Consider the following 26,876-nt stretch of genomic DNA (forward strand, 5'->3'; position numbering starts at 1 on the left):
AGGGTATTCTCATGCCTACACTATACTATTGAAAGGTAAAAAAGAAAAAAGAAATGATTGCAGAGGAATAAAGATAGAATAAACAGTAAGGGGTATACTCATCTTTACACTATACATTGGAGAACAAAAATTTTAAAAAATAAAAAATAGATGGCAGGGACATAGGAGGGAAGAAGGGTGTAGCGGAGAGGCTGATTTTCCACCGGACCCTTAAGCTTGGAGGTTCAGTGCGATGAAAAAAAGTTGACTCGTGCTAGAGTAGGTGATTCAAACAGCTTCCACTGACAATTGAAGTTATGAATCATGTTGTATTGGGATTAATCGATGATCCAAACATAGTTTAAGAATTCATTGGATGGTTGGTGAGATTGATTATAATGGTAAAAGTAAAATTAATTACTGTAATGATGAAATTATAATTAGTGATAGAGATATGTTATTAGTTCAAATACTTGAATTAAATTAAGGGGGTAAATTGGTTAATTATATATATTTTTATTATCCAATAAACACAAAATTCATAATTCAAAATTTTTAAACAAATAGACACAACAAATATGAGTATACTAATAATCTTAAAAGCAAAGAGATAGAGATAAATAATCAAACACCGAAATTTATAAAGGTTCGACCCATTTCTTTAAGCACCTACCTCCTCTCCCTTAGCCTCACTTGCTAAAAAGTCTAATGCACTATATGTTGAATGTTATAACGTAACTCTTTAAAGCTCTATACAATCAACAACATAATCTCTAAAAGTTATCCTCCCCCTTATGCTTACAACTTCTCAATACAAAATTTGAAGCGTTTTGCAAACTTAAAAAACTTATCTAAAGTTGGATGCTTTCTAATTTGAAGCACAAATTAAAATTAAGAAGAATATCAAGAGAGAAATTAATAGAAGGTGAATTTTTGCACTTTGCACACAACAAATGCTCTTAATACTTGGAGAAGATGGTAGATAAAAGCAATAAATTTTTTTTAGCTCTTTCTAGCTTGAAATATGATGGGAGACCTCTTTTTATATGTAGAGAGTGAAAGATAATCGTTACTTGCATTAAATGTTTGGAGCATACAAAATTTCAAACAAAAAATAGTCGTTAGGGGGCTTTTTTGGCATAAGGGGATCTATCCTTTCATAAAGGGGATTGATTGGGTCAGTTGAAAAACAAAGCCATTTTACTCATGAAAGCCACACCTGATTAATTAGGTAAAGGATCTGATCGATCCCTTAACCCAGGTGATTAATCCCTTATGCAAAGTGAGTGATCCCTTCTACAAGCTTTGAAATCATTTTGGTTTTTGAAAAAAAATAGATCGATCCCTTTAGTGGGAAGATCGATCGGGTCATGTTGAAAACCTAACAAATAAATCCCTACGAAGAGGGGATCAATTGATTTTAAAATTTTTTGCACATGTGAGTTTTTTGGCCAAACAATGGATCGATCTCTTTACCTAGGGAATCAATCGGGTCAATGAGGGGATCGGTCTTTTCCCTTGGGTGATTGATCTCTTTTGTCTCATTTTGCCCAAAATTTTTTTTTTCATTTGTTGAGTTTTCTTTTGATTCAAAGGCATTTTTGGCAAGATGAAATGTTAGAAAAATGTTCAATTTCATATTAAAACAACTTGGTTCATGTTAAGCAAACTTTTGTTTTGTCATTTCAAAATACATTGATCAATTAAAGATTAACAATCTTTCATTTTTTAATATGACAAAACCAAATGAAAAAAATTTACTTTGAAAAACATATTTCCGTTTAAAAATAGGCTTCTCTGAATTTAAGCATAAAAAATTATTTTTAATAAGCTAAGAATGAATAAATAACCATCCATTATTTGTTGGCACATTAAGCATAATATCAAGACCATTAATAGATAAGGAAATATCATGATATTCATTTAAGCATAATCCTAAAGTTACTCCCTCTATAATGTATTCAATCCGAAATGAGTAAGTCATCAAAATTTCAATTTAAGCAAATAAGCAATGTGACCAAATTTCATTTCATACCTTCTCCCTTTTTGCAAAAACTTTTCCAACTTTAGCAAAATTGCAAAATTTTTCATTTCATTACTTTTTCCTTTTTTTGTCATAGCAAAAAGGAACAAGATAATCAAAGTAATATGGTAATCAATTCAAGGCAACAATAAGCTCAATATATGTTTAAATCAAACCAACCTACTACCATAACTTAATGCCATAGCAAAATAATCAAGATACCAATTGCTGTATAACATCAATTTTAAACCAATTCCAATACAATATACCAAATGCCATTATGAAATTGAAATGCATATGTCATTAATATAAATGTTAAGTACCAAAGTTTAAAAACATTATGCAAATTGTCTTTAAGAAAATTAAAACTTAAAAAGATAGATATATAAGGAACACATCTAAGGCATGGCATCAAGATGATTAAAGAAGATGATAAGGTGAGAAATGGTGGAAATGCTGGTTCATTTCAATCTTTATTTGGCAAATTTCTTCAATCATGGCATTTTGATTTAACTATAAATTTTCAAGCCTTGAGTTCATATCCCAAACTATGGAGTGCAAGCTATTCATTTAAATTATCATAATTTGTAATGCACCTTAAGTATCAAATGATAGACTAGAGGGCTCTTCTTAAAGGACACTTAAACATCTGCAGTATCATGCTCATTTTTTTCTTCTTACACAACCCTAATTTTAGCCTTTTTAATCCACAAACCAACTGCATTTTGTATATAACTAATATTATGCAAAGTATGAACTCCAAGAATATTAAATAGATCATTAAACACAATCTCTCTATCACTCTTAGTGTTTATGTCCCCATTATCATCTAGTATAAAAGTTTCAACCAATAATTGCTTATTAACCATAATCTCTCTACCCGTCACAAAAGTTTTGAACTTATCAAGATAATATCTATTTCCATTCCCTTCAATCTTAATACATGTAGCATTACTATAGAACACCTTAACTAGATTATCATAAACTATTCCATCCATGTACAAATAATTTATCCAACCAAAATCTTTAAATACATGCAAATAAGACAACCTAATAGATTGAAAAAAATTCAAGAGATATTACCATTCCATGCTTAACCTTCTTATGAGTAAAATTTGCTTTATACCTCTCCTTATTAGTAGGATTTTTAAAATTTTGATTGAATGAATGCTTAATTGACGAACTAAAAGCCTTCATTAGAGGATTCTTTTTTGGTCTAGCACTTACTTTGGTTTTAAGTGCCATAGAAAATTTTGAAAAATTGGATATAAGATAATAGGTAAGCTTTTATAAAATTGATGAAGGAAACTAACACTATAGATAATAGGAAGTGATATATGTTTGTAAGGAGCAAAGATATTGAGTAAAGATGAAATTTCAAAAAAAGGATCAAAATTTTAGAGAGAGAAATCGGTAGGAGTGATTTAAGATAATTTTGGTATCATTTTTATGAAAATAGATAAAGATGTGGTATGATTTTTACGAAAATAGATAAACATTTTGCAAGAAAATTAAAAAAAAAACTTGATTTTTGTAAGAAATTTTGATTGAAAATGATGAGCTTTTAGAGAATTTGTGGGAAAAAGAACTAGGGTTTAAGAAGGTAATAGAATAGGAAGAGGAAGGATAAGGCTCACGTAGGGTTTTGATTAAAAAGAGCTAGAAATTTTAAAACCAAAAGAGGCATTTCACATGCTGTCAGCCTACCCAATCAATCGGGTCCCTTAAGGGATCGATCGATTCATGAAATTCTCAAACTTCATTTCACTACTGGTTGAAAAACCAATCAATTCGGTCCTCTATAGGATCAATCAATTCACATGTAGACAAATTTTTTTAAAAGAATTTTGAAAGAATTTTTTTAAAATTCATACGATATGATCAATCAAACATGGATCAAGTAATCACAAATATGATCATAAATAAGTCATCAAAAATTTATCAAAAGAAGCATACATTTGTTTAACACAGCACAAATATATCAACAATTACATTTTATGAAGAATTCATTATACCAAGTTTACTTTTAATTGTGTAAAATCTATCTCTTTTAAAAGGTTTTGTAAAAATATCAATTAATTGATGCAAGGTATCAACATATGCAAGTATAATATCACTTTTTTGAACATGATCTTTAATGAAATGATGTCTAATTTCAATATGCTTGGTTCTTTAGTGTTGAATTGGATTTTGGTGAGATTAATGGACTGGTGTTATTGTATTTAATTGGAATGTGATCTATAACAATTTTAAAATCCTCCAATCATTGCTTAATCTACAAAACTTGAACACAACAACTATTGGCTATACATATTTGGCTTCGGTTGTAGATTGAATAACACTATTTTATTTTTTGAAAAATCATGATATGAGTATATTCTTAAATAATTGACAAGTACCAAAAGTGCTTTTTCTATCAATTTAACAACCACCAAAATTCACATCGAAATAAGCATGCAAAGTAAAAGATAAACTTTTTAGATATCATAATCCTAAATAAGGAATGTCTTTAGGGTATCTAAAAATTCTTTTAATAGTAAGTAAATGTAATTCTCTAGCTGATGATTGAAATCTAACGTATAAGCACACATTAAACATTATATCTAGTCTATTTGTAGTAAAATATAATAATGAACCAATTATAAACCTATACAATTTAAAATCAATATATTTACCTCCTTTATCCTTATCAAGTTCTATTAAAATGCCTATCGGTATTAAGTAAGGCTTTGACTCCTCTAATTCAAACCTTTTGAGCAAGTCCGTAATGTATTTGGCTTCATGATGAAGGTACCATCTTTTATTTGTTTTACTTGTGATCTAAAAAAAATATAGGTTCTCTTATCATGTTCATTTCATATTCACTTTGCATAGTCTTTACAAACTCTTGACAAAGAGATTTATTAGTAGCACCAAATATAATATCATCAATATAAACTTGCACAATAAGAATATTTTTTTTTATTTTAATAAAAAGTATAGTATCAACATTCCCTCTATTGAAACTATTTTCAATTAAAAACTTTGACAATCTTTTATATCAAGCTCTAAGAGCTTGTTTTAAATCATATAAAACTTTTATCAATTTATAAGCATGATTTAGAATTTAAGGATTTTCAAAACCAAAAAGTTGCTCTACAAATATTTTTTTCATTTATAAAACTATTTAAAAATGTACTCTTGATATCCATTTGAAAAAGTTTGAAATTTTAAAACATACAAATGCAAGCAACATCCTAGTGGCTTTTAACTTTGCAATTGGTCCATAAGTTTTATCATAATCAATTCTTTCTTCTTGATTATACCATTGAGCTATTAACCTAGTTTTGTTTCTAACAACATTGTTATGCTCATCCATTGTATTCTTAAAAAACTCATTTGATACCTATAATAAGATGATCACTAGCTCTAGGTATAAGGTTTCACACTTAGCTTTTTTCAAATTGGTTCAATTCCTCTTATATAGCTAATATCCAGTGATCATATTTTAAGGCTTTATCTATGTTCTTAGGTTCAATATGAGAGAGAAAAAAATATAATTATACACATTATAAGAAAATCTATTTTTTATCCATTGAGTTAGGTCACCAATAATCTCATTATCTTTGACATATCTCATTTTTCTATAACAATTTGGTTCTTACTCTATTTGTTGTGGTATATCTAGAAACTTATCATCCTCATTTTGAATATTCTCCTCAATGTCATATGATGCATCATTAATATTTTCTTGAAATATACGTACATCATCATCATCAAAAGAAACCTTTTTCAAAGGTAGATTAGATTAATCAAAGATAACATATATAAATTCTTCAGCAACTAATGTTATTTTATTAAAGACTCTGTAAGCTTCTGAATCCAAAGAATATCCTAGAAAAATACTTTAATCACTTTTTGCATCAAAATTTTTAAGATTATCTTTTTCATTATTCAAAACAAAATATTTGCAACCATAAGGATGAAAATAGCTTATGTTAGGCCTTTTTCATTTAAAAAGCTTATAAAGAGTTTTTTTTCAAGATTAACCTAATCATAGCTCTATTTATAATATAATAAGAGGTATTTATGGGCTCCACCCAAAAATAACTAGGTAAATTATATTCACAAAGCAAAGTTCTAGCCATTTCTTCTAAAGTTCTATTTCTCTTTTTCTATTATCATATTTTATTAGGAGTTTTAAAAGCAGAAAATTTATAGTTAATACCATTTTCACTACAAAACACATTAAAGCCAAGGTTTTCAAATTCTTTTCTATAATCGCTTCTAATACTAAAAATTGAATAATATTTTTCAATTTATATGTGTATGCTAAAAGCGATAAATTTTTTCAAAGCTTCATTCTTTTAATGTAAAAAGAGAACCCATGTATATCTAGTAAAATCATCAGTAATAACAAACCTATATTATTTTTCACCAAGACTTATTATCCTAGTAAGACAAAAAAGATCAATATGAAGTAGTTGAAGTGATATAGTAGTTAAAATGCAATTTTTAGGTTTGAAAGAGGTTTTTCTATGTTTTCCTTGAACACATGCATAAAAAATCTTGTCATTTTCAAATTTCAATTTTGGCAAACCAATAGCCAAGTCATTTTGAAAAAGTTTTAAAATTACATGCATACTTGCATGTTCAAGTCTTTTATGCTAAATCTAACTTTCATTTTCCTTTTGAGCCATAAAATAAATATTTTTAAAAGATAGATTATCAAATGCTCCACATAAACATTTCTTTGACAATGTCCAATGAAATTAGTTTGTTAGTCTTGATATCAATCACTTGACAACACATGGATTCATAAGTCCTTTATCAAAAAATTGGCTAACACTAAGTAAATTATGCTTGAGTTTTTTCACAAGTAAAATATTTTCAATAGTAATAGAAAAATTGTTACCAACAGAGCTAATTCCTTCAGTTTGGCCTTTGAAATTATTTTCAAATGTAACATCTCTTTTTAGCCTTTAAATCTTTGAATTGAACCTTGTCTCTGGTCATGTGTTTTGAGCATCCACTATCAAGATATTATGGATTGTTCTTACTTGAATTTATCTTGTAGCAATGCTTATCCACCTACAAGAACATAATTAAATTTTTGTTTTGGGTACTACAATTTTTTTGGGTTTTTGACTGTTAATACTTACAATTCTTATGCCTTTTAGAATTCACTTCATCTTAGTAATCTCATCGTGAGATATATTAACTCTTTTTGGAATCTACACACTCTTAATAAATTTACCCCTATAAGTGACTTTTTTCAAGGAACAATATTGTATAAAATGACCTAATTTATGAGAATACACACATTTACTAGATGAATCATTTGGTTTAATAAGAAAATTCTTCAAATGAGTTTTTTTGCCACCATCATTATAGCCTAATCTATTTTTATCAAAGAATATTCTTTATGTTTCAAGCATGTCATTGAGTTTTTTATATCCTATATAAAATCTAAAAAGTGAATTATGCAAATTCTCATTTTTCTTAGTCAAATCATCAACAATCAATTTTGAAAGCTTAATTTTTTTTTCTAAGTCATTCTTTGCGTTAATCAAGAGCTCATTCTTTTTTTTCAACTTAAAAATTATTTTCTTATACTTCATGTCCATGCTTTCAAATTTTATAGCTAATTCATCAAAAACATTTTACAACTCATCAAATGTATATGAATTTAAATCATTTGGATAAGAAATTACCTTGGGCTTATCAAGAGCCATAAGACAATTTGGCTACTTTTTTCTTATCTGATTTATCATCGGAGAAGTCACTATCATTCAATGTTACAACAATTGTTTTCTTCTTTGGCTTCATTGCATTTTGCTTTTTTCACAAAAGATAATCAAATTTAATATAACCCGATTTGTTTCATTCATAGTAAACAACTTGATCCTTTTCTTTTCTACTTGATTCTTTTTTGCTCATTTCTTTTTGTGATCTTTTTTTATTTGAGAACTTGTTCATATTCATGAACTTCTTGAATCTTTTTGCAAATATAACCATTTTTTCATCTTCATCAACCTCTTCTTATTTAAACTTTTTTTTTTATTTTCTTGAGAGATTAATTTAAGAACAATTTCATCTTTAAGCTTTCTCTTAGTGTTCAGCATTACCATCAATAAAATTTTCTTCTTGCTTCATTTCCACGTTCTTATATTTGTACCAAGAGGCACACACCAAATAAATAACAAAGTTAACAGCACTCAACGTTGATAATAACCAGTAGAAGTAGTTCAACTTGTCTCTGTTCAAGTTGCTAGAAGCCAACCAACCCCCGCTGGCCCTGTTTACCACTTCCACTACTAGTGAGCTTATAAAGTACCCAAATGCGAGTGAAAACCATGAGATGGCTGTGCTTGTTCCCTTCATTCTAGCTGAGCTCTCCGCATGGTAGAACTCTAGCAGCCCGACCAATATGAACATATCAGCCAACCCAAATACAGCATATTGGAATCCAAGCCAAAACACACTCATTGGCAGAGGGTCGTTAGAATCTACCATGTTGTTTTTAACAGCCACAGATTTACGCCGGGTTTCCATGAGCGCAGAAATTGCCATGGAAATGGTTGAGAGCACCAATCCAACTCCAACTCGCTGAAGATATCGGATTCCTGTTGGAATTCCTGTTATTTTTCGGGCAAGTCGAACAAAAATGCGGTCATAATTTGGAATAAAAATGAAGTTAAACACCATGGGTATGACAGGGAGGGAGGCAGCGGGGATCTTAAAACCAGAGATACGAGTATCCATGGTCATGCTTTGTCGTACGGAGAAAGTTTGGAGTTGAGCCAAACAAGTATTTATGAAAACAGTACTAAGTACAATTGGGAGCATGCGAAGTAGAATCTTGGTTTCTTCAACTTGGGTCACTGTACTAAGCCTCCAGGGTCCTGGAGTCATTGTTGGTGATGCACCCCGAAAGGTAATATGAACTGCTGCTCGATCCAAAAACCTGTGAATTTGATGATGTATTTACGTGAGAGCTAGTTAATTCAGAACAAAATAAACTTGAGAAATTAAACTGTGTACCTAAATTGATTGGTTCTCTGAAGAATTTCATTGGGCATCACGACTGTCCCTTTGTCATAAATCTCATATAATTCATCTTCCTTCTTTGGTAATGGAAAATCTCGGTTGCGGATGGCAGAGAGTAATACCTTGAAAGAGGAAAAGGTGGCCATGACTCATGAACTCCCCTCATTTTCACATGGAAAATAGTACTATTTATTATGATGGAAAAACAACATAAGATTCAATTTGGTAACCCAACTTACCTGTATGATACGAATTATGGAGCTTCCTTTAGGCGCATTTTTCCTATAAAATGGCTTGCCAATGCTCAAAAACACAATTGACAGCAAGACTGCTATAGTGCACACCCCAAACGCCCAATCCCAACCCTTGTTAGAACTTATCCATACAACAAAAGTTACCCCAGCTATAGATCCACCGGTCATGCTAAATACGAACCAGTTGAAAAAGCTTGAAAGTTGCGCTGCCTCTTTGGGTTCCTTGCTGTCGAACTGGTCAGCTCCCAGTAATGGCAAAGCCCCCTTAACCCCGCTGGTTCCTAGCGCCACCAGGTATATACCAGTGTAAAAAATTGCTAACTGGCCGGTATTTGCAGCCTCGCATTGTTTTGAAACATCCGTGCAAGGAGTTGGCCTCAGTTGATCGAAGTGTGCTTGTACTGTCAGCAGCGCATATCCCTGCAAATTTGTGAGAATCAGGCAAAATCTTGTCAGATCATGTGACTTCAATTGTTGAATTATCTAATTAAGATGAGCTGCTATTTGCTAAAACGAGGCTTTTCCCAACGTCTCAAATAATATATGAATTATTACAGACATGTGATCTATTGATAGAGTATTGAACTATTAATTTCAATATTCAATCAATCTCAAACATAAAAAAATACATTAATTATAGCCAACTTCCGTGGAAGAGATAGTATGGACTATCAATTAAGCAAAGTTCTGAAAAGAGCCATTGTTAAATTGTGATTGGTGACACATGCATGCAATTCTGAACTAAAGCATTGTTTGCGAGAGACCATGTGGAAACAGGCAAGCGGCACATGGATTATTGTTAAAATATGCATGGAACAATACTAAAGATTGGGTTTTGTCAACTGTTTTCCTTTCTTTTCGGAGTGTTGAAATCATAATTATCTTCTTTTCTCGTACTATATCTTCTTTGAAAGAATCATATTATTCTCTTTAAATATTAAATAATAGATAATGCTAAATACAAATAATTAAGAAAACATATATGCAAATACATGTATTGTTTTTGAATACATATTTACGAATCAAAAGGAGCCAAAATCCACTGTCATTGTCAAAAGGTTATATTTTATGTAGATTAGTTATTTGCTTTATTTTATTGGGGATCAAAAATTAAAGAACAAAAGAGGATTAGCGAATCATGCAAACGCTATGAAACTCCTGTCCACTATGTCTCATACAGACCTTAATCATATATATGTAGTAGATTTTGTTCCTTTCATCAAATTGCTGCTTCTGTAATTTGCCAAGTTATTGTCTCTACTGGCAAATGGCCACTGGCTGGGGGAATATTTATCACAGAGCAATGGTTTTCTTAATTAACATGAACAAACAGAAAGAGGCTATATAATTAGAAATTAATACAGTTTCATTTCATGGTCATTTATTTATGTCATCACAAGCATACCATTGATCTGTTCTATGCTTTAAAGGTGTGAATAACATTTTTATGATGTCATGGATTTAATCACTAAGAGAAAATGGTAGTGCCATGTTTAAATTAAAGAGATTTTTTTTTTGGGGGGGGGGGGGGTTTAAATCAATATCATATATCTATACGTGGAGTACATAATCTTATAATTTTTACTAATTATAGAGTTTAAGCAATAACTTTTCCCATTAGTAGCAATGATCAATCTCAACATTTTCTTTAATTTTTTTGATATAATTACTTTCAAGCAACAAGTTGAAACACATTAAAACATATATATGGAAAAGATTTTAGAGTAAAAATCTCTCCCCATCTTTTTGTTCTTATAATGATTTGGAACCCTAAATTAAGCTATAATGTTGAAACAATAAGGTTTTTCCTCAGTAATTAACTGGATTTAATCCTTAATTGAGTGGAATTAGCTCTTGTTTGAAACTTTGGATGAAGAAAATGGAATAAAAAAATTTTTTTTATGTGTTCACCAATAAAATTACATAAATATAATTTCAATATAACAGATAAAGGTGAGGATGGATATGATAAATAACGTACCAGCAATTCTATGATTCCAAACAAGACACAGGTTGTGAATCTTGTCAAATAGCTATCAGCGATGACTCCTCCTATGATTGCTAATATGAAAGAGGTTCCCATGAAGTTTGTAACTGTGTTTGCAGATTTTGTCAAGCTGAAGTTCATGTAACCCATAAAGTAGGTGACAAGGCTCACTGCATTAGCAATAAACGCCATGTTCTCCAGTGCCTCCATCACTACATGAGATGAATTCTCTCGCAATCAGAAGCAATTAATTAAACCATTCTTATCCATCATACTCTCAAATTAGAAGAAATATCATTTAAAGAAGGTTAGGGAAATATCATGGTTAATTACCATAGACGAAAAGTACAGCTTTAGTTCCTCCTACCCTTGAGTCTTGCTTTGGTTGCGGTTCCTCATCTCTACTGATTTCCTGTTTGCAGTGCCACAAAAACTGATTAGCTAAGAGAAAGGTGAGAGAAAGAATAAAGAAGGTTGGTGGCTCAGCATCTCCACATTTCGTTCATGATTCATGAAAGAGAGATCTGCAGGCTAATTGCACACCAATTTTCTCGAGCGTTTTTGAAGAACATCTTGAAATTTAAATGAGGAAACATTTACCATTTCGTTCAGAGAGCTTGGTTTCTTCTTTATTCTTTCTTCGAGGATGCAAAAGAAAACGTTGCTTCTGGTCAGTGTCCGGTGGTACACAACACATCAAACCCTATGAATATATAAATATACAAGCACACCAATCCCTGCTTTTCCCCTCTCTCTTGGGACAACGACCTCTCTATCTGTAATATACCTGCTAATTTTAAAACTCAACTTGGTTCAAAACCTATATTTTATAGCGCATATTATTTCAGACATGACAAGAATCATTACTTGGTAAGTTATTACTTTATTGCTATATGTACCATAATTAAAAAGTTAGCTAGTATTCATGTATCCTGTCAAAGCAACATATATATATATATATGATTTGTTTGAAGTGTTATTCAATAATATATTAAATCAAAATCAAAGCCTTTCATATACATCACATTGTTATCTTTAAGTAAATCTTTATTCTTTAACAAGAGAAACAACAAGGAAACAAGTGGCATCTAGTTGTACAAGTTACTAATTTTCTGGCTTTCTCCCAATTCCCAAATATGAACGCTCTCATGAATGTACTTCACTTTATTAATTTGTTGACTCGATGATACAGAGATATTCCAATGGGCGATGATCTGGATCCAGTGCCACTCTATCTTCTTTTTAAACTCTTTTTTCGGCTCAGCTTTGTACTTGTTTCATTTGTTAACTTGTAATCCTCCAATCACCTTTTTTTCTTTTGGGCTTTTAACTCGTTTTTAATCCTCCAATAATCTTTTTGCCATTTAATCTAATGCCCATTTCCTCGCCTTGTTTTATTCTTGAACGAAGAAATTGAGCTTTTGAAGTGAAGTTTCCTTTCTGGCCAAAAAAAAAAAAAAAAAAAAAAGTTTCCCTGATACATTGAAAATTTTTAAACAAAAAATTAATAAACTTGAATATAATTTTTAGATAAATATTTTTATTAATTTTAATATAAATTTTACCGTTAAATAATAATTATTTTTAATAATTTTTATACATATTATTTATATCTCATTAATTTTATCAATCTGTAAATTTGCATTTGAATGTTTCTAATAAAAAACTTCAACTATTTCTCTTAAAAAATCCACTTAAATCTTGCACGAATGAAAGAGTTAATATAAAATTGCACATGCAGCACCCATCTCAAAAACACTTTGATAGAGAACTAGGATTAAATGAATAAGAGTATTATTATCATCTCAACATGTGCTAACTTGTCCACTTCCTTAATTTTCACCCTTTTTTTTTTCTAATTATTTTTGTTTCATCAAATACAAGTTTCTTCAATAATTTAAAGAGATTTTAGTCTTTTAGAAGGGCTTTTTTGAATTTCTATAATAAGAAAAATGTTTATATTTGAGAATCCCTAAACCTAGGGGTTACCATTCTTAGAACTAACATGTTTCTTAGAATACCCATTTTCATGGAGCTCTTATGCACCGCATAGATACCTAAATTCACCACTCGACGCTGCCAATAGCCAGTAAAAATGGTTGAGTTTGTCTCTGTTCAAATTGTTATTAGCCAGCCATCCACCACTGACCTTTGTTCACCACCTCCACCACCACCACCTAGCTCAAGAAGTAACCAAAAGGAAATGAGCACCATGAGATGCATGGCTGTGCTCAGTGACTTCATCCCTGCTGAACTCTCAGCATAGAAGAATTCTAGTAGCCCAAACAATTTGAACATATCATCCAATCCAAATAGATAGAATATTGGTATCCAAGCCAAAACACACTCATTGGCAGAGGCTGAATAGAATATACCATGTTGTTTTGAATGGATACCGATTTGCATCCTGTTTCTACAATTCCAGCAACTGCCATGGAAATGGCAGAGAGAACCAATCCAACCCCAATTCTTTGAAGATATCGAATTCCAGAAGGGATTCCAGTTATTTTTCGAGCAATTAGGACGAAAATGCAGTCATAAGTTGGGAAAAAAATGAACACGAACACAAGGTGTATAACCTGGATGGAGGGACCAGACATCTTAAAACCAAGGATACGAGTGTCCATGGTTGTGTTTTGTTGGATGGTGAAAGTTTGGAGTTGAGCTAAACAAGTATTCATGAAAACAGTGATGAATATAATTGGAAGCATCCAAATTAGTATATATGTAACCTTTTAATTTAAAATAAAAGCTGGATCTCTTGATTGATCCTTTTATTCAAATAGTATGTCATTTTTTTTTCTCTGCTCTTCACACAAAGAATGTTAATGGATTAGATATAACGATGGTAGAGTATTTTTCATTTCTAAATTTTTATATTATATTTATTTTCATATTCATAGCCAATAGATATTCTAAGTCTATTTTCATCTCACAATTATTTAATGGATAGTAATAAGTCTCAAATGTATAATTTTTTTTTAAAAAATAAAAACTAAAATTTAGTTTTTTAGATTTTTTATTTTTATTTTGTATATTTAAGTAATTTTTTATAAATATATATTAATATATTTTTTAAAAAAAATATTTTAATTTTAATAAATTTAAAATAATAATTTATATTATTTAATAAAAAAATTATCTACTAAATATATATAAATTTTATTTAAGCTACGAGTATGAAATGAATGTTTTCATTCTTATACTAAAAAATAATTTAAAATTATATTCATTCACATTCTTATTCTCATGCTCATATTACAATACTCAATCTAATTTTTATTCATATAAAAAATCAAATACCTTATTAAATATGAACAAAATTGATATTTTATATTCAGATTCAACATATATGTAACATCATTAATGAATGTCCGAAAGTTTAAAAATTGAAACCAATCTCCTTGGGTTAGGCACAAGTAATTTGAGATTCAGAATAAAGTTTTTGTCATGGCCATTAATGTCAACTGACCCAAGCCTAGCCCTCATGCTTGAAAAATGTATAGAATTTCAGTTTCTTATGCTCTTCATTAACGCCCAATGGAGTCTGGAACTGGTATAGGGCTAACGTATAGAGTGGGTACCAGACAACAACTGCCAAGATATGTCAGTTCTACACAAAAAAAAGCTATGTTCTACCCTCTTATTTTTTTATTAAAATTATATTTAATATTTTAAATATAAAATTTCATAAATTCATTTAAAAATTTTACAAATTTGACTTAGAAAATTTCGTTTCGTCTCGACCTTTTCCATAATGAAACGAAAGTAACGAGGGAGGGAGAACACATACATACTACATTCTAGATATAGAGCGGTCGGCCACACTACATCTACTTTCGGTTCTTTCTTGCTGCTATTATCCAGCCAGTACTAAGAGAGATTAATTAATTCATTAATTGAGGTTTACCAAATTAAAAAAATAATTAATTGAGGTCATTGTCCCCACGCATTGCATGGCCTTCACGTGGCTGCTGCCAAATATTAAATCTTTTGATTATAGCTATATTTGCCAAATCCGCCTCTCTTTATCTTCAACATTAACAAACTGATCACCCCATCCTGAAGTTCATGGAATACTAGAGTTTATTAATCAGGGTATGGAAACAGGTTAATTCATGATAAGAGGTTGAAAGTGTTGGGAATGAGAACCCCAATAATCTTAGCTTTATCGCCTAAAAGAGGGGTCATTCAATTATTGAAAAAGTTAAAAGATGAATTTCAGTGTGATCTGACCTGTTAGTCGGTGCTTGGTCTCTTCTTTCTTACTGGTTTTTGATTTCATTAAAGGATAAAAAAGCTTTGATTTGACACAACATTTATCCACACCAATTAGATTAGATACACAAACCTTTTTAACAGCAAGATGTCGTGGCCCTTCATCTTTTGTGCAGATAAGGGACCCAGCAAGGTTTTTAGTGTTCATTCTTCAAGGGGTGTGTGGGCATAAATGAAATTTCAGACAAATCAGGAACACTTGCATGGCAATGGCATAAATGCTATTTTCAGAGAAACGAAAGCTAAATTCGACAAAAGCACACTGAAAGATACTTGATGGAATGCAAGAAAAGGTAAATAACAGCCACGCGCTCTGCCCATCTCCTCGAAACACCCACGGAGTCACAAAACTTGAATGTAATCCAAATTCCAAACTCCCTTCCCTCCTCTTCTCTCTTATCTCTGTATTTCAAAGTTTTGTTTTAAAATAATAATTCAAAAAAAAAAAGTAAGTGATCTGAACTTGAACTGGGTTTTTGTTTAATATTTCCCATTATCGGAACAAAACAAAAGGTACTTTCTTTAATCATTTAGGTTTTCTTGTTCATTTTTTTTTTCTTTTGAGTCGGTGATTTATTGTCAGTAATGGGAAGAGAACAGAAACAATACTTCAAAACTTCAAACCGTTTATTGCTTTTTTGTTAGGAATCTGAAAAGTCTGTTTCAAGTGAAGAAGAACAAAAAGAAGATTACAAGGACTGCAAAAAAGGGTGTTAATTGAAAATAAAAAAAAAGGAAAGAAAAAAATGGGAGAAACAGAGAACCATCAACACCCACCGCCACCGCAAGTGGTTGTACCGCCGGCTGCACCACCGAATCTTGCGCTTTCAAGAGGACCTACTTGGGCTCCTGCTGAGCAACTCCATCAGCTTCAGTACTGCATCCACTCCAACCCTTCTTGGCGTCAGTTTCTTTTTTCTCTTTTGGCTCTGTGTGGTCAAGTATTTACAGTTAAATTTAAAACGAAAGCTGACAAAAGTTGAAGGTTTTATGCTAAAGTTGCTTGCTTTTTAGTTGGTATAACTAGTATTTTCTTTTCTTTTGCATGCTTGTACTTGGATGGTGAAGTTAGAAGATCAAAGGGATCTCTTTAAGAAAAAATTTTTTTTTTTGTTTAAAGGTTTTAAGATTTTTTCTTTATGGGTTCTTTCCAGTGAATTCTTTTAAAGTAAACTTTTGTTTCATTTGTTCTGATTTTCTTTTGATTTCATTTGGTTCTGTCACACCATTTCGTACATTTCAATGCCCTTTTTCACCTAAGCTAGGATAAATCTGTTGTTTGCTTTTAGTAACTAAATAATTGGCTTTAGCTCAACCATGGAACTGAAACTTTTTAGGATTAAAATCCTTTTCAACTAATCTCACAGAATCAACTTGTTTAACAGCTCAAGCGCTTTTGCTGGCTTTCCAACACTACATCGTGAATCTTGGAACTACAGTCTTAATTGCAAATACTTTCGTGCCTCGGATGGGTGGGGATCATGTATGCTTTATGACCCGTGTAGATTAATGTCAATACAATAAACTTTTTATGGGATTGATGCCCTTTTATATCTTGGTCCTCTGTTTGTTATGAACAGGGTGATAAAGCCCGGGTTATTCAAGGGTTGCTGTTTATGTCAGGCATTAATACTCTGCTTCAAACGCTTATTGGCTCACGGCTTCCCACAGTGATGGGTGCATCTTTTGCATACACCTTACCATTGTTGTCGATTATCAATGATTATACTGATGAGGCCTTCGCATCTGAGCATGATGTACGTAAACTTTAGTAAGATATAAGCAAAAGTAATAGGAACTGACGAATTATAAAGTTCGTTGTCTTATTGATGTCAATATGCCTGCTTCGTAGAACACTCTTTTTCCTTCCCCAACTTGAATTTTAGTTCTTTTTTTTTTGTTCCCTTTTGAGAAAATATTTCAATTGTCTCCATTATTTGCGCTCTTTCTGATTATATCTCAGGTATCTCCCAATTTACAATGTTACTTGTATAGGTTATAAGCTGAAGCATCCTTGGTGTTCTAACATAATATGTGTCATATAACTAAGTTGGTGTATTTGCTTAATAGATTTGCTCATTGTTGGTGTACTCTTCCTATATCCCTTATTACTTAATGACTATCATCTGGGTGCTTGCTTGCAGAGGTTTGTCCGTGGTATGAGAACGATTCAAGGATCACTAATTGTTTCTTCCTTTGTCAACATCATCCTTGGGTATGGCAGGGCATGGGGGGAGCTGACAAGGTAATGGTGAATGTAGTTCTGAATATCAGTTCATATGACCTGTCTTATTTATTTCTTGCAGCTCCTTGCCTGCTTGTCAGTTATGGCTTGAGATGTGTGATCAGTTTATTATCAAGTTTACAACACTTATTTTTCTAATAGTTTTCTCTTTAACCCCCTTCTCTCTAGATTCTTTAGTCCCATAGTCGTGGTGCCACTGGTTTGTCTCGTTGGTCTTGGTCTGTTTGCAAGAGGTTTCCCATTGGTAATTCTCTTTAAACGCTTTTGTGCTTAGCTGCGACTGATAATATACTGATACAAACTGCTATTTGATGCAATTAACTTATGATACAGTTAGGTAACTGTGTGGAAATTGGCCTGCCTATGCTTATTCTGCTGGTTATTTCCCAACAGGTAATATAAATTACCAAGTGTGATATCTCATACTAACATTCTTTATTAATTTGACAAGAATACTTGTTTGCTGCAGTACATGAAGCGCATCCATTCAAGGGCCAATCTTATACTTGAGAGGTTTGCTTTGCTTTTTTGCATCGGAATTATCTGGGCTTTTGCTGCAATCCTTACTGTGTCTGGTGCTTACAACAATGTTAAGACTGCGACTAAACAGAGTTGCCGCACAGATCAATCTTTCCTAATATCATCTGCGCCTTGGTATGGTTATGATGTGCTGCTCTGCTTGTTTGCTTGAGTTATAATTGATTTCATAAAAGTCCTCCTATGACTCATTATATCATGTTATTGTTTCTAGGATTAAAATTCCATATCCGTTTCAGTGGGGTACGCCTATATTCAGGGCTAGCCATGTTTTTGGGATGATAGGTGCTGCTCTTGTTTCGTCTGCAGAGGTTTAGTCACTTTCTTAGAAGATTTTAATTGTATTTTGTATTTTTATTTTGTAAGTTCAATGTTTTGGTTTCATTCGATCCGATTTGAAACTTTAGTCTACTTAGACTTTGCTTTGTTTTAGCTCGGCTTAAAACATTTTTTATGTACATTTACCTCATATAGAATCTGAATTTTAAATCTGCTTCTCTGTTCATTTTCTCACTGAAACAGATAAATCAGCTGCTAATGAAACTTTCCTAAACTTTCTGTGACTTTCAATGTAGTCAACTGGAACATTTTTTGCTGCAGCTCGGCTTTCTGGTGCCACAGCCCCTCCGGCACATGTACTCAGCAGAAGTATTGGCTTGCAGGTTCTTTCCTGGATTGCTGTGCATTGCCTTTTGGAACTTATTCATCAATGATTTCTCTAAAATGATAAACAGTAGTCCTGAATCTCTTAATATTATTTTGTCAATGGTGAAGATAACTTAGTCATCTTTCTTCTAAATGCAGGGTGTTGGTATGCTGCTTGAAGGGCTTTTCGGTTCTCTTGTTGGTACTACTGCATCTGTGTAAGGAAGCATTTCTTTTTTAAAGAGAAGTTCGATTTTATTTAGAGTAGTTATTAACTGTAGAAAAGCATAACTGATAGATTATAAACTTGTTTCACTGTCTTAACTCTCATCTGAATGATATTGCAGTGAAAATGTTGGCCTTCTGGGACTTACACATATAGGAAGCAGAAGGGTGGTGCAGATTTCGACTGCTTTCATGATATTTTTCTCTGTATTTGGTTTGTTTTTGTACTTTCTCATTAATTGGATTGAAAATTTTGCCCTATATCTATCATGTTCATACTTGATTGTTTAACCTTACATCTTTCAGGGAAATTTGGCGCATTTTTTGCTTCTATTCCATTGCCAATATTTGCCGCCATATACTGCATTTTATTGGGCATTGTTGGTGAGTGACTCTTTAAGACTGTAGCCATGGTAGTTCTTGTGTCTGATATCCTATTTTCTTTTAATGGGAATTTCCCTCACGTCTTTTCCTTCTTGATGCAGCTGCTTCTGGAATCACATTCATACAGTTTACAAATAATAATTCTATGAGAAACATCTATGTTTTGGGTGTCTCTCTATTCCTCGGGCTATCGATTCCTCAATACTTTGTAGCAAACACAACTTATGACGGTCATGGACCAGTTAGAACAAATGCTGGATGGGTAAGTTACGTACTGCGATCGTTTTGTTCTCCATTATTGCTTGTCACAGTCTAGTCAATTAGAAGCTAATGTATGGAATAAGGCTCTGAAGGATACATTGAAAGGTAAAATAACTAGATTTTAACAGAAAACAGGCCTGCATAACAATTACAGTTAGATATATATTTTCTTGTTTATTAGCTTCATCCGTCTGATATACATCCAATTACAATGCATGCAGTTCAATGATATCTTGAACACAATCTTCTCATCACCTGCAACTGTGGCGATCATTGTTGGGACTGTGCTCGATAACACCCTAGAAGCAAAGCATGTGGATGATAGAGGAGTTCCATGGTGGAAACCATTCCAGCACAGCAAGGGAGATGTTAGAACTGAAGAGTTCTACAGCTATCCCCTCAGACTAAATGAATATATGCCCACCAGGTTTTTCTAAACACAGTACATTGTTTGTATATTAGCTACAATACAGAGGCATGTGTTAAATCATTTACAAAACTGTAACTTTTGGTCAATTAGCGAAATTTTAATTCTCTACCGCCGTAGTCTTGTAGCTTTTCATGGTAGTTAAGTAGTGAAGTGGATGAAATTTTATTTCTGATTGATATTCAAATGGGTGAGAAAATAAGAGTGAACTAGTTAAAAATATATTAATCCTACACACTTGTCATCTCTTTCTCTGAATTATAATGTAGTCTATGTTCTACTTCTTACCTCTCTAAACTGTATGCAACTATAGTCTTCTGTTCACCACACCATGGAGCAGTCGACTTTGTTCTTCTAATTTATTTTTGCAGCTATGAGTTGAGTAATATGCAAAGTTATTTGCGACATGGGAAGTATGGGCTGAAGAAAATCATATATGATTGTACTAGCCCAAGGCCCACTCACAAGCATGCGTTAGAAACTGAGCCCACTACTCATCCAAGCAAATCTAAGTAATCCATTTGTAAGAGCCACAAGTCGCACATTACCTGGGAACTTCGGTTTTATGAAAGACATACAGGAAAGAGATAAAACATTTCAACTAGAGAAAACAAGTAATAATACCTCTGAAGTGCTATAAAGAATCAGAATTACAGTTAGCCACATAGTTCTAGTTCTACAATCACCTTAGATCCTCTGTTGATAACATAGTTGTTTTCTTTTGTTACTGTCCTTCATTTGATGGCTAAGGTCAAAGATCTTTCTTTGCATTTCGCTAATGCTATAGGTTTGTAGCTGCCCTCTAGTGAACCCCAAATATTACTACCTGCTTCTCTTCTTCGAGTCCTGCAGATTTATCCCACTCATACACCCAATCAGATGCACGATAACGAGAACTTACTTGATCATCTAGGCTTTCTGCCAATTTTGAATCAAGCAGTTCAAGTTGCTTTTTAATCCAAGGAGGATCATTGGCATTCAGCCAGAGAGCTTCACCGGTATCTGTGACTAAAATCTGGTTGCCGTGGATTTTTCCTACTTTTCCTATTGTCCCACCATTCAAACGGACTGGAAAAAATACTTGCCACAAGTAAAGTTGGCTATCCCAATTCTTCATACCAGCGATACGTGTGTAGATATAATTGTAGTGATGCCGATGAAGGTGAGGTGAATTATTATTAGAAAAAATGATAATTAAAAAAATTAATTTAAAAATAATTTTATTAAAATATATAAATGATTTATTATATAATTATAATAATGTTACGTGAAAAAACTCTAAATAAAAAATGAAATATATAAATAACAAAAAAAGACAATAACTAAGCAACGAGGGTATTCTCATGCCTACACTGAAAGGTAAAAAAGAAAAAAAGAAATGATTGGAGAGGCATAAGACAATAAACAGTAAGGGCTATACTCATCTTTACATTATACATTGGAGAACAAAATTTTATATATATATATGGCCGGGACATAGGAGGGAAGAAAGGGTGCAGTCGAGAGGTTGATTTTCCATCAGACCCTTAAGCTTGGAGGCTTAGTGTGATGAAAAAAAGTTGAACCGTGCTAGAGTAGGTGATTCAAATAGTTTCCACTGACAATTAAAGTTATGAATCATGTTGTATTGGGATTAATCGATGATCCAAATATACTTTAAGAATTCATTGGATGGATGGTGAGATTGAATATAGTGGTAAATGTAAAATTATTTACTGTAACGATGAGATTATAATTAGTGGTGGAGATATGTTGTTAGCATAAATATTTGAATTAAATCATAAAAGATGAATTGGTTAATTATAATTTTTTGAAATTTAATATCCAATAAACACAAAATTCACAAATCAATTTTTCTAAGTAAATAGACATAACAAATGTGAGTATACTAATAATCTAAAAAGCAAAGAGAGAAATAGAAAATCAAATACCAAAATATATAAAGGTTTGACTATTTTTTTATGTATCTACGTCCTATTCCTTAACCTTACTTGTCAAGAAGTCTAATGCACTATGTATTGAATGTTACAACCTAACTCTTTAAAGCTCTATATAATCAACAACACAATTTCTTAAAAGTTATCTTCCCCCTCATGCTTATAATTTCTCAATACAAAATTTGAGGTGTTTTGTAAATTTAAAGAACCTCTTTAAGGTTGGGTATTTTCTAAGTTATAGTACAAATTAGGATTAAAAAGAATTTCAAGAGAGAAATAAATACAAGGTGAATTTTTGCACTTTGCAAACAACAAATATTTTTTAATACTTGGAGAAGATGATAGATGGAAGTAACAAGTTTTTTTTACCTCTTGATAGCTTGAAATATGGTGGGAGACCTTCTTTTATGTGTAAAGAGTGAAAGATAGCCGTTGCTTGTATTAAATGTTTGAAGCCTACAAAATTTCAAACAAAAAATAGTTATTATGGGCTTTCTGAGCATAAGGGGATTGATTGAGTTAGTTGAAAAACAAAGTCATTTTACTCATGAAAGCCACACCTGATCGATCCTTTAACCCAAGTGATCAATCCTCTATGTAGGGTGATCGATCCCTTTTGTAAGCTTTGAAATCATTTTGGCTTCTTGATAAAAAATATATCGATCCCTTTAATGGAAAGATCGATTGGGTCATGTTGAAAACCTAACCAATTGATCCTTACAGAAAAAGGATCAATTGATTTGTCAAATTTTTGCATGGGTGAATTTTTTGGCCAAACAATGGATCAATCCCTTTACCTAGGGAATCGATCGGGTCAAGGAGGGGATCGATCCTTTTCCTTGGTGATCGATCCCTTCTGTCGCATTTTGCCCAAAATCTTTTTTTTTTTTCATTTGTTAAGTTTTCTTTTGATTCAAAGGCATTTTTGGCAAAATAAAAGTAAAAAAAAAATTCAATTTCATATTAAAACAACTTGGTTTATGTTAAGTAAATTTTTGTTTTGTCATTTCAAAGTACATTGATCAATTAAAGGTTAATAATCTCTCACTTTTTTATATGACAAGACTAAATGAAAAAAAATTGCTTTGAAAAACATTTTTCCTTTTAAAAGTAGGCTTCCCATGAATTTAAGCATAAAAAATTATTTTTAATAAGCTAAGAACAAGTAAATAACCATCCATTATTTGTTGGTACATTAAACATAATATCAAGAGCATTAATAGATAAGACAATATCAAGATATTCATTTAAGCATAAGCCTAAAGTTACTCCTTCTATAACATATTCAATCTAAAATAAACAAGTCATCAAATTTTCAATTTAAGCAAATAAGCAATGTGACCAAATTTCATTTCATACCTTCTCTTTTTTTGCAGAACCTTTTCCAACTTTAGTAAAATTGGCAAAATTTTTCATTTCATTACTTTTCTCTCTTTTTGTCATAGCAAAAAGGAATAAGATAATCAAAGTAATATGGAAATCAATTCTAGGCAACAATAAGCTCAATATATGTTCAAATCAAACCAACTTACTACCATAACTCAATGCCATAGCAAAACAATCAAAATACGAATTGCCACTTAACATCAATTTTAAACCATTCCAACACAATATACCAAATGCCATTATGAAAATGAAATGCATATGTCATTAATATAAATGTTAAGTACCAAAGTTTAAAAACATAATGCAACTTGTCTTTAAGAAAATTAAACTTAAAAAGATAGATATGTAGGGAACACATCTAAGACATGATATCAAGGTGGATCATTAAGAAGGAGGATAAAGTGAAAAATGATGAAAATGCTGGTTCATCTCAGTTCTTATTTGGCAAAATTTTTCAATCATGGTATTTTGATTTAACTCCAAATTTTCAAGCCTTACGTTTATGTCCCTAACCATGGAGTACAAGCTATTCATTTGAACCATCATAATTTGTAATGCACCTTGGGTATTAAACAATGGACTAAAGGGGTCTTCTTGAGGAACACCTGGAATATCTACAGCATCATGCTCTTCTTCTTCTTGCACAACCTTAATTTTAATCTTTCTAATCCATAAACCAACTACATTTTATGTATAACTAATACTAGATAAAATATGAACTCGAAGAATGTTAAATGGATCATTAAACACAATCTCTCTATCACTCTTAGTGTTTATGTCCCCACCATCATCTAATATAAAAGTTTTAGCTAATAATTGCTTATTAACTATAATCTTTCTACCCATCACAAAAGTTTTGAACCTACCAAGATAATAGATATTTTCATTCTCTTCAATCTCAATACATGTAATATTACTATAGAACATCTTAACTAAATTTTCATAAACTATCCCATCTATGCATAGATAATTCATCTAACAAAAATTCTTAAATATATGCAGATAAAAAAATCTAATAGATTGAAAAAATTCAAAAGATATTATCTTTCCATGTTTAACCTCTCTATGAGCAAAATTTACTTCATACCTCTCCTTAGCAACAAGATTCTCAAAATTCTGATTGAATGAAGGCTTAATTGATGAATTAGAAGCCTCCATTAGAGGATTCTTTTTTGGTCCAACACCTACTTTGGTTTTAGGTGCCATAGGAATTTTTGAAAAATTGGATATGAGACAATAGGTAAGTTTTTATGAAATTGATGAAGGAAGCTAATATTGTAGGTGATAGGAAGTAATATATGTTTATAAGGAGCAAAGATATTGAGTGTGATGAAATTTCAAAAAGAGGATCAAAATTCTTGAGAGAGAAATGAGTATAAGTGATTTAAGATGATTTTGGTATGATTTTGTGGAAATAGATAAAGATGTGGTGTGATTTTATGACAATAAATAAAGATTTTGCAAGAAAACAAAAAAAAATTGAAGATTTTTGCGAGAAATTTGGATTAAAAAGGATGAGTTTTGAGAGAATTTGTGGGAAAAAGAACTAGGGCTTAAAAATACAATAGAATAAAAGAAGAAGGATGAGGCTCGTGTATGGTTTTAACGAAAAAGAGTCAAAATTTTTACAGCCAAAAGAGGCATTTCACATGCTGTTAGTCTACCCGATCGATTGGGTCCCTTAGGGGATCGATCAATTTATGAAATTCCTAGACTCCATTTCACTACTAGTTGAAAAACCAATTGATTCGGTCCTCTATAGGATCAATCAATTCACATGTAGCCAAAAAAAATTTTTTAAAGAATTTTGAAAGAATTTTTTTTAAATGCATGCAATATGATCAATCAAACATAGTTCAAATAATCACAAATATGATCATAAACAAGTCATCAAAAATTTGTCAAAAAAAGCATACATTTGTTCCACAAAGCACAAATATATCAAGAATTACATTTTATGGAGAATTCATTATACCAAGTTCATCTCTAATTATGTAAAATCTATCTCTTTCAAGAGTTTTGTAAAAAAATTAGCTAAGTGATGTAATGGATCAATATATTCAAACACAATATCACCATTTTGAACATGATCTCTAATGAAATAATATCTAATTTCAATATGTTTTATTCTTGAGTGTTGAATTGGATTTTGGTAAGATTAATGGCACTAGTGTTATTGCATTTAATAGGAATGTGATTCATGATAATTTCAAATTTCTCTAATTGTTATTTAATCCATAAAACTTGAGCACAACAACTATTAGCCGCTACATATTTGACTTTAATTGTAGATTGAACAACATATTTTGTTTCTTAAAAAACCTTGATGTAAGCATATTCTCAAATAATTGATAAGTATCGAAAGTACTTTTTCTATTAATTTTACAACCATCAAAATTTGTATCGAAATAAGCATGCAAAGTAAAAGATAAATTTTTTGGATATCATAATCCTAAATTAGAAGTGTCTTTAAAGTATCTAAAAATTCTTTTAACAGTAAGTAAATGTGATTATCTAAGTGATGATTGAAATCAGCACATAAGCACACATTAAACATTATATTGGGTCTACTTGAACTAAGATATAAAAATGAACCAATCATAGACCTATACAATTTAGAATTAATACATTTACCTTTTTCATCCTTATTAAGTTTTGTTAAAGTACTTATAGGTGTTGAGTAAAGCCTTGACTCCTTCAATTTAAACCTTTTGAGTAAGTCCTTTATGCATTTGACTTAATTGATGAAGGTATCATATTTTGTTTACTTTACTTGTAATCTAAAAAAAAATGTAAGTTCTCCCATCATGCTTATTTCATATTCACCTTGTATAGTCTTTGCAAATTCTTGACAAAGAGATTCATTAGTAGCACCAAATATAATATCATCAACATAAACTTACACAATGAGAATGTCTTTTCTTTTTGTTTTAATAAAAAATGTAGTATCGACATTCTCTTTTGAAACCATTTTCAATTAAAAACTTTAACAATCTTTCATACCGAGTTCTAGGATCTTATTTTAAACTATATAAACCTTTTATTAATCTATAAACATAATTTAGAAATTGAAGATTTTCAAAACCAAAAGGTTGCTCTACATATATATATTTTTTCATTTATAAAATCATTTAGAAATGTACCCTTGACATCCATTTAAAAAAGCTTGAAATTTTTGAAACATGTAAATGTAAGCAACATCCTAATGGCTTCTAACCTTATAACTAGGTCATAGGCTTCATCATAATCAATTCATTCTTCTTAACTATACCATAGGAC

The 26,876-nt window shown here is 31.3% G+C and overlaps 2 protein-coding genes across 7 annotated transcripts; one reads left to right on the forward strand and one right to left on the reverse strand.

Annotated features, from left to right (window-relative positions):
• Positions 1-8,092: 8,092 nt before the first annotated feature.
• Positions 8,093-11,570, reverse strand: LOC149513022 (protein NRT1/ PTR FAMILY 4.6-like). The gene is made up of 4 exons (XM_089749304.1): positions 11,267-11,570; positions 9,271-9,705; positions 9,026-9,153; positions 8,093-8,948 (listed from the first exon to the last, which is right to left on the reverse strand). Exons 1-4 carry the CDS (start codon positions 11,480-11,482, stop codon positions 8,093-8,095), a joined length of 1,635 nt encoding a protein of 544 aa, XP_089605430.1. The 5' UTR covers positions 11,483-11,570.
• Positions 11,571-15,472: 3,902 nt separating this feature from the next.
• On the forward strand, positions 15,473-20,509 carry LOC111315403 (nucleobase-ascorbate transporter 3-like). 6 transcript variants are annotated; one of them, XM_022917088.2, is made up of 15 exons: positions 15,473-15,843; positions 16,196-16,453; positions 16,936-17,033; positions 17,131-17,307; positions 17,695-17,795; positions 17,964-18,039; positions 18,129-18,188; positions 18,265-18,449; positions 18,547-18,643; positions 18,908-18,994; positions 19,137-19,195; positions 19,325-19,416; positions 19,509-19,586; positions 19,688-19,848; positions 20,069-20,509. In XM_022917088.2, the coding sequence occupies exons 2-15, from the start codon at positions 16,297-16,299 to the stop codon at positions 20,282-20,284; spliced, it is 1,644 nt and encodes a 547-aa protein (XP_022772823.2). In that variant the 5' UTR covers positions 15,473-15,843; positions 16,196-16,296; the 3' UTR covers positions 20,285-20,509. The 6 variants fall into 6 exon arrangements, with proteins under 6 accessions (XP_022772823.2, XP_089605308.1, XP_022772821.2 ...); XM_089749182.1 differs by having other exon boundaries at positions 15,600-15,843; positions 16,196-16,424; XM_022917086.2 differs by having other exon boundaries at positions 15,752-16,063.
• Positions 20,510-26,876: the final 6,367 nt, after the last annotated feature.

This window comes from Durio zibethinus, chromosome 20 (genome assembly GCF_047325235.1).
Source record: "Durio zibethinus cultivar Kanyao isolate XHJ-2024 chromosome 20, ASM4732523v1, whole genome shotgun sequence".
Taxonomy (NCBI): Eukaryota; Viridiplantae; Streptophyta; class Magnoliopsida; order Malvales; family Malvaceae; genus Durio; species Durio zibethinus.

Bases quoted from the DNA above. Each gene is read 5' to 3' on its own strand.
- LOC149513022 (XM_089749304.1), bottom strand. From the start codon at position 11,482: ATGGAGGCACTGGAGAACATGGCGTTTATTGCTAATGCAGTGAGCCTT. The intron at 9,706-11,266 runs GTACGTTATTTA...ACAAATTTGCAG, and splicing joins TTGGAATCATAGAATTGCTG to GGATATGCGCTGCTGACAGT. The intron at 9,154-9,270 runs GTAAGTTGGGTT...TCCTCTTTCAAG, and splicing joins CCATAATTCGTATCATACAG to GTATTACTCTCTGCCATCCG.
- LOC111315403 (XM_022917088.2), top strand. From the start codon at position 16,297: ATGGGAGAAACAGAGAACCATCAACACCCACCGCCACCGCAAGTGGTT. The intron at 18,040-18,128 runs GTAATTCTCTTT...CTTATGATACAG, and splicing joins TTGCAAGAGGTTTCCCATTG to TTAGGTAACTGTGTGGAAAT. The intron at 19,196-19,324 runs GTAAGGAAGCAT...ATGATATTGCAG, and splicing joins GTTGGTACTACTGCATCTGT to TGAAAATGTTGGCCTTCTGG.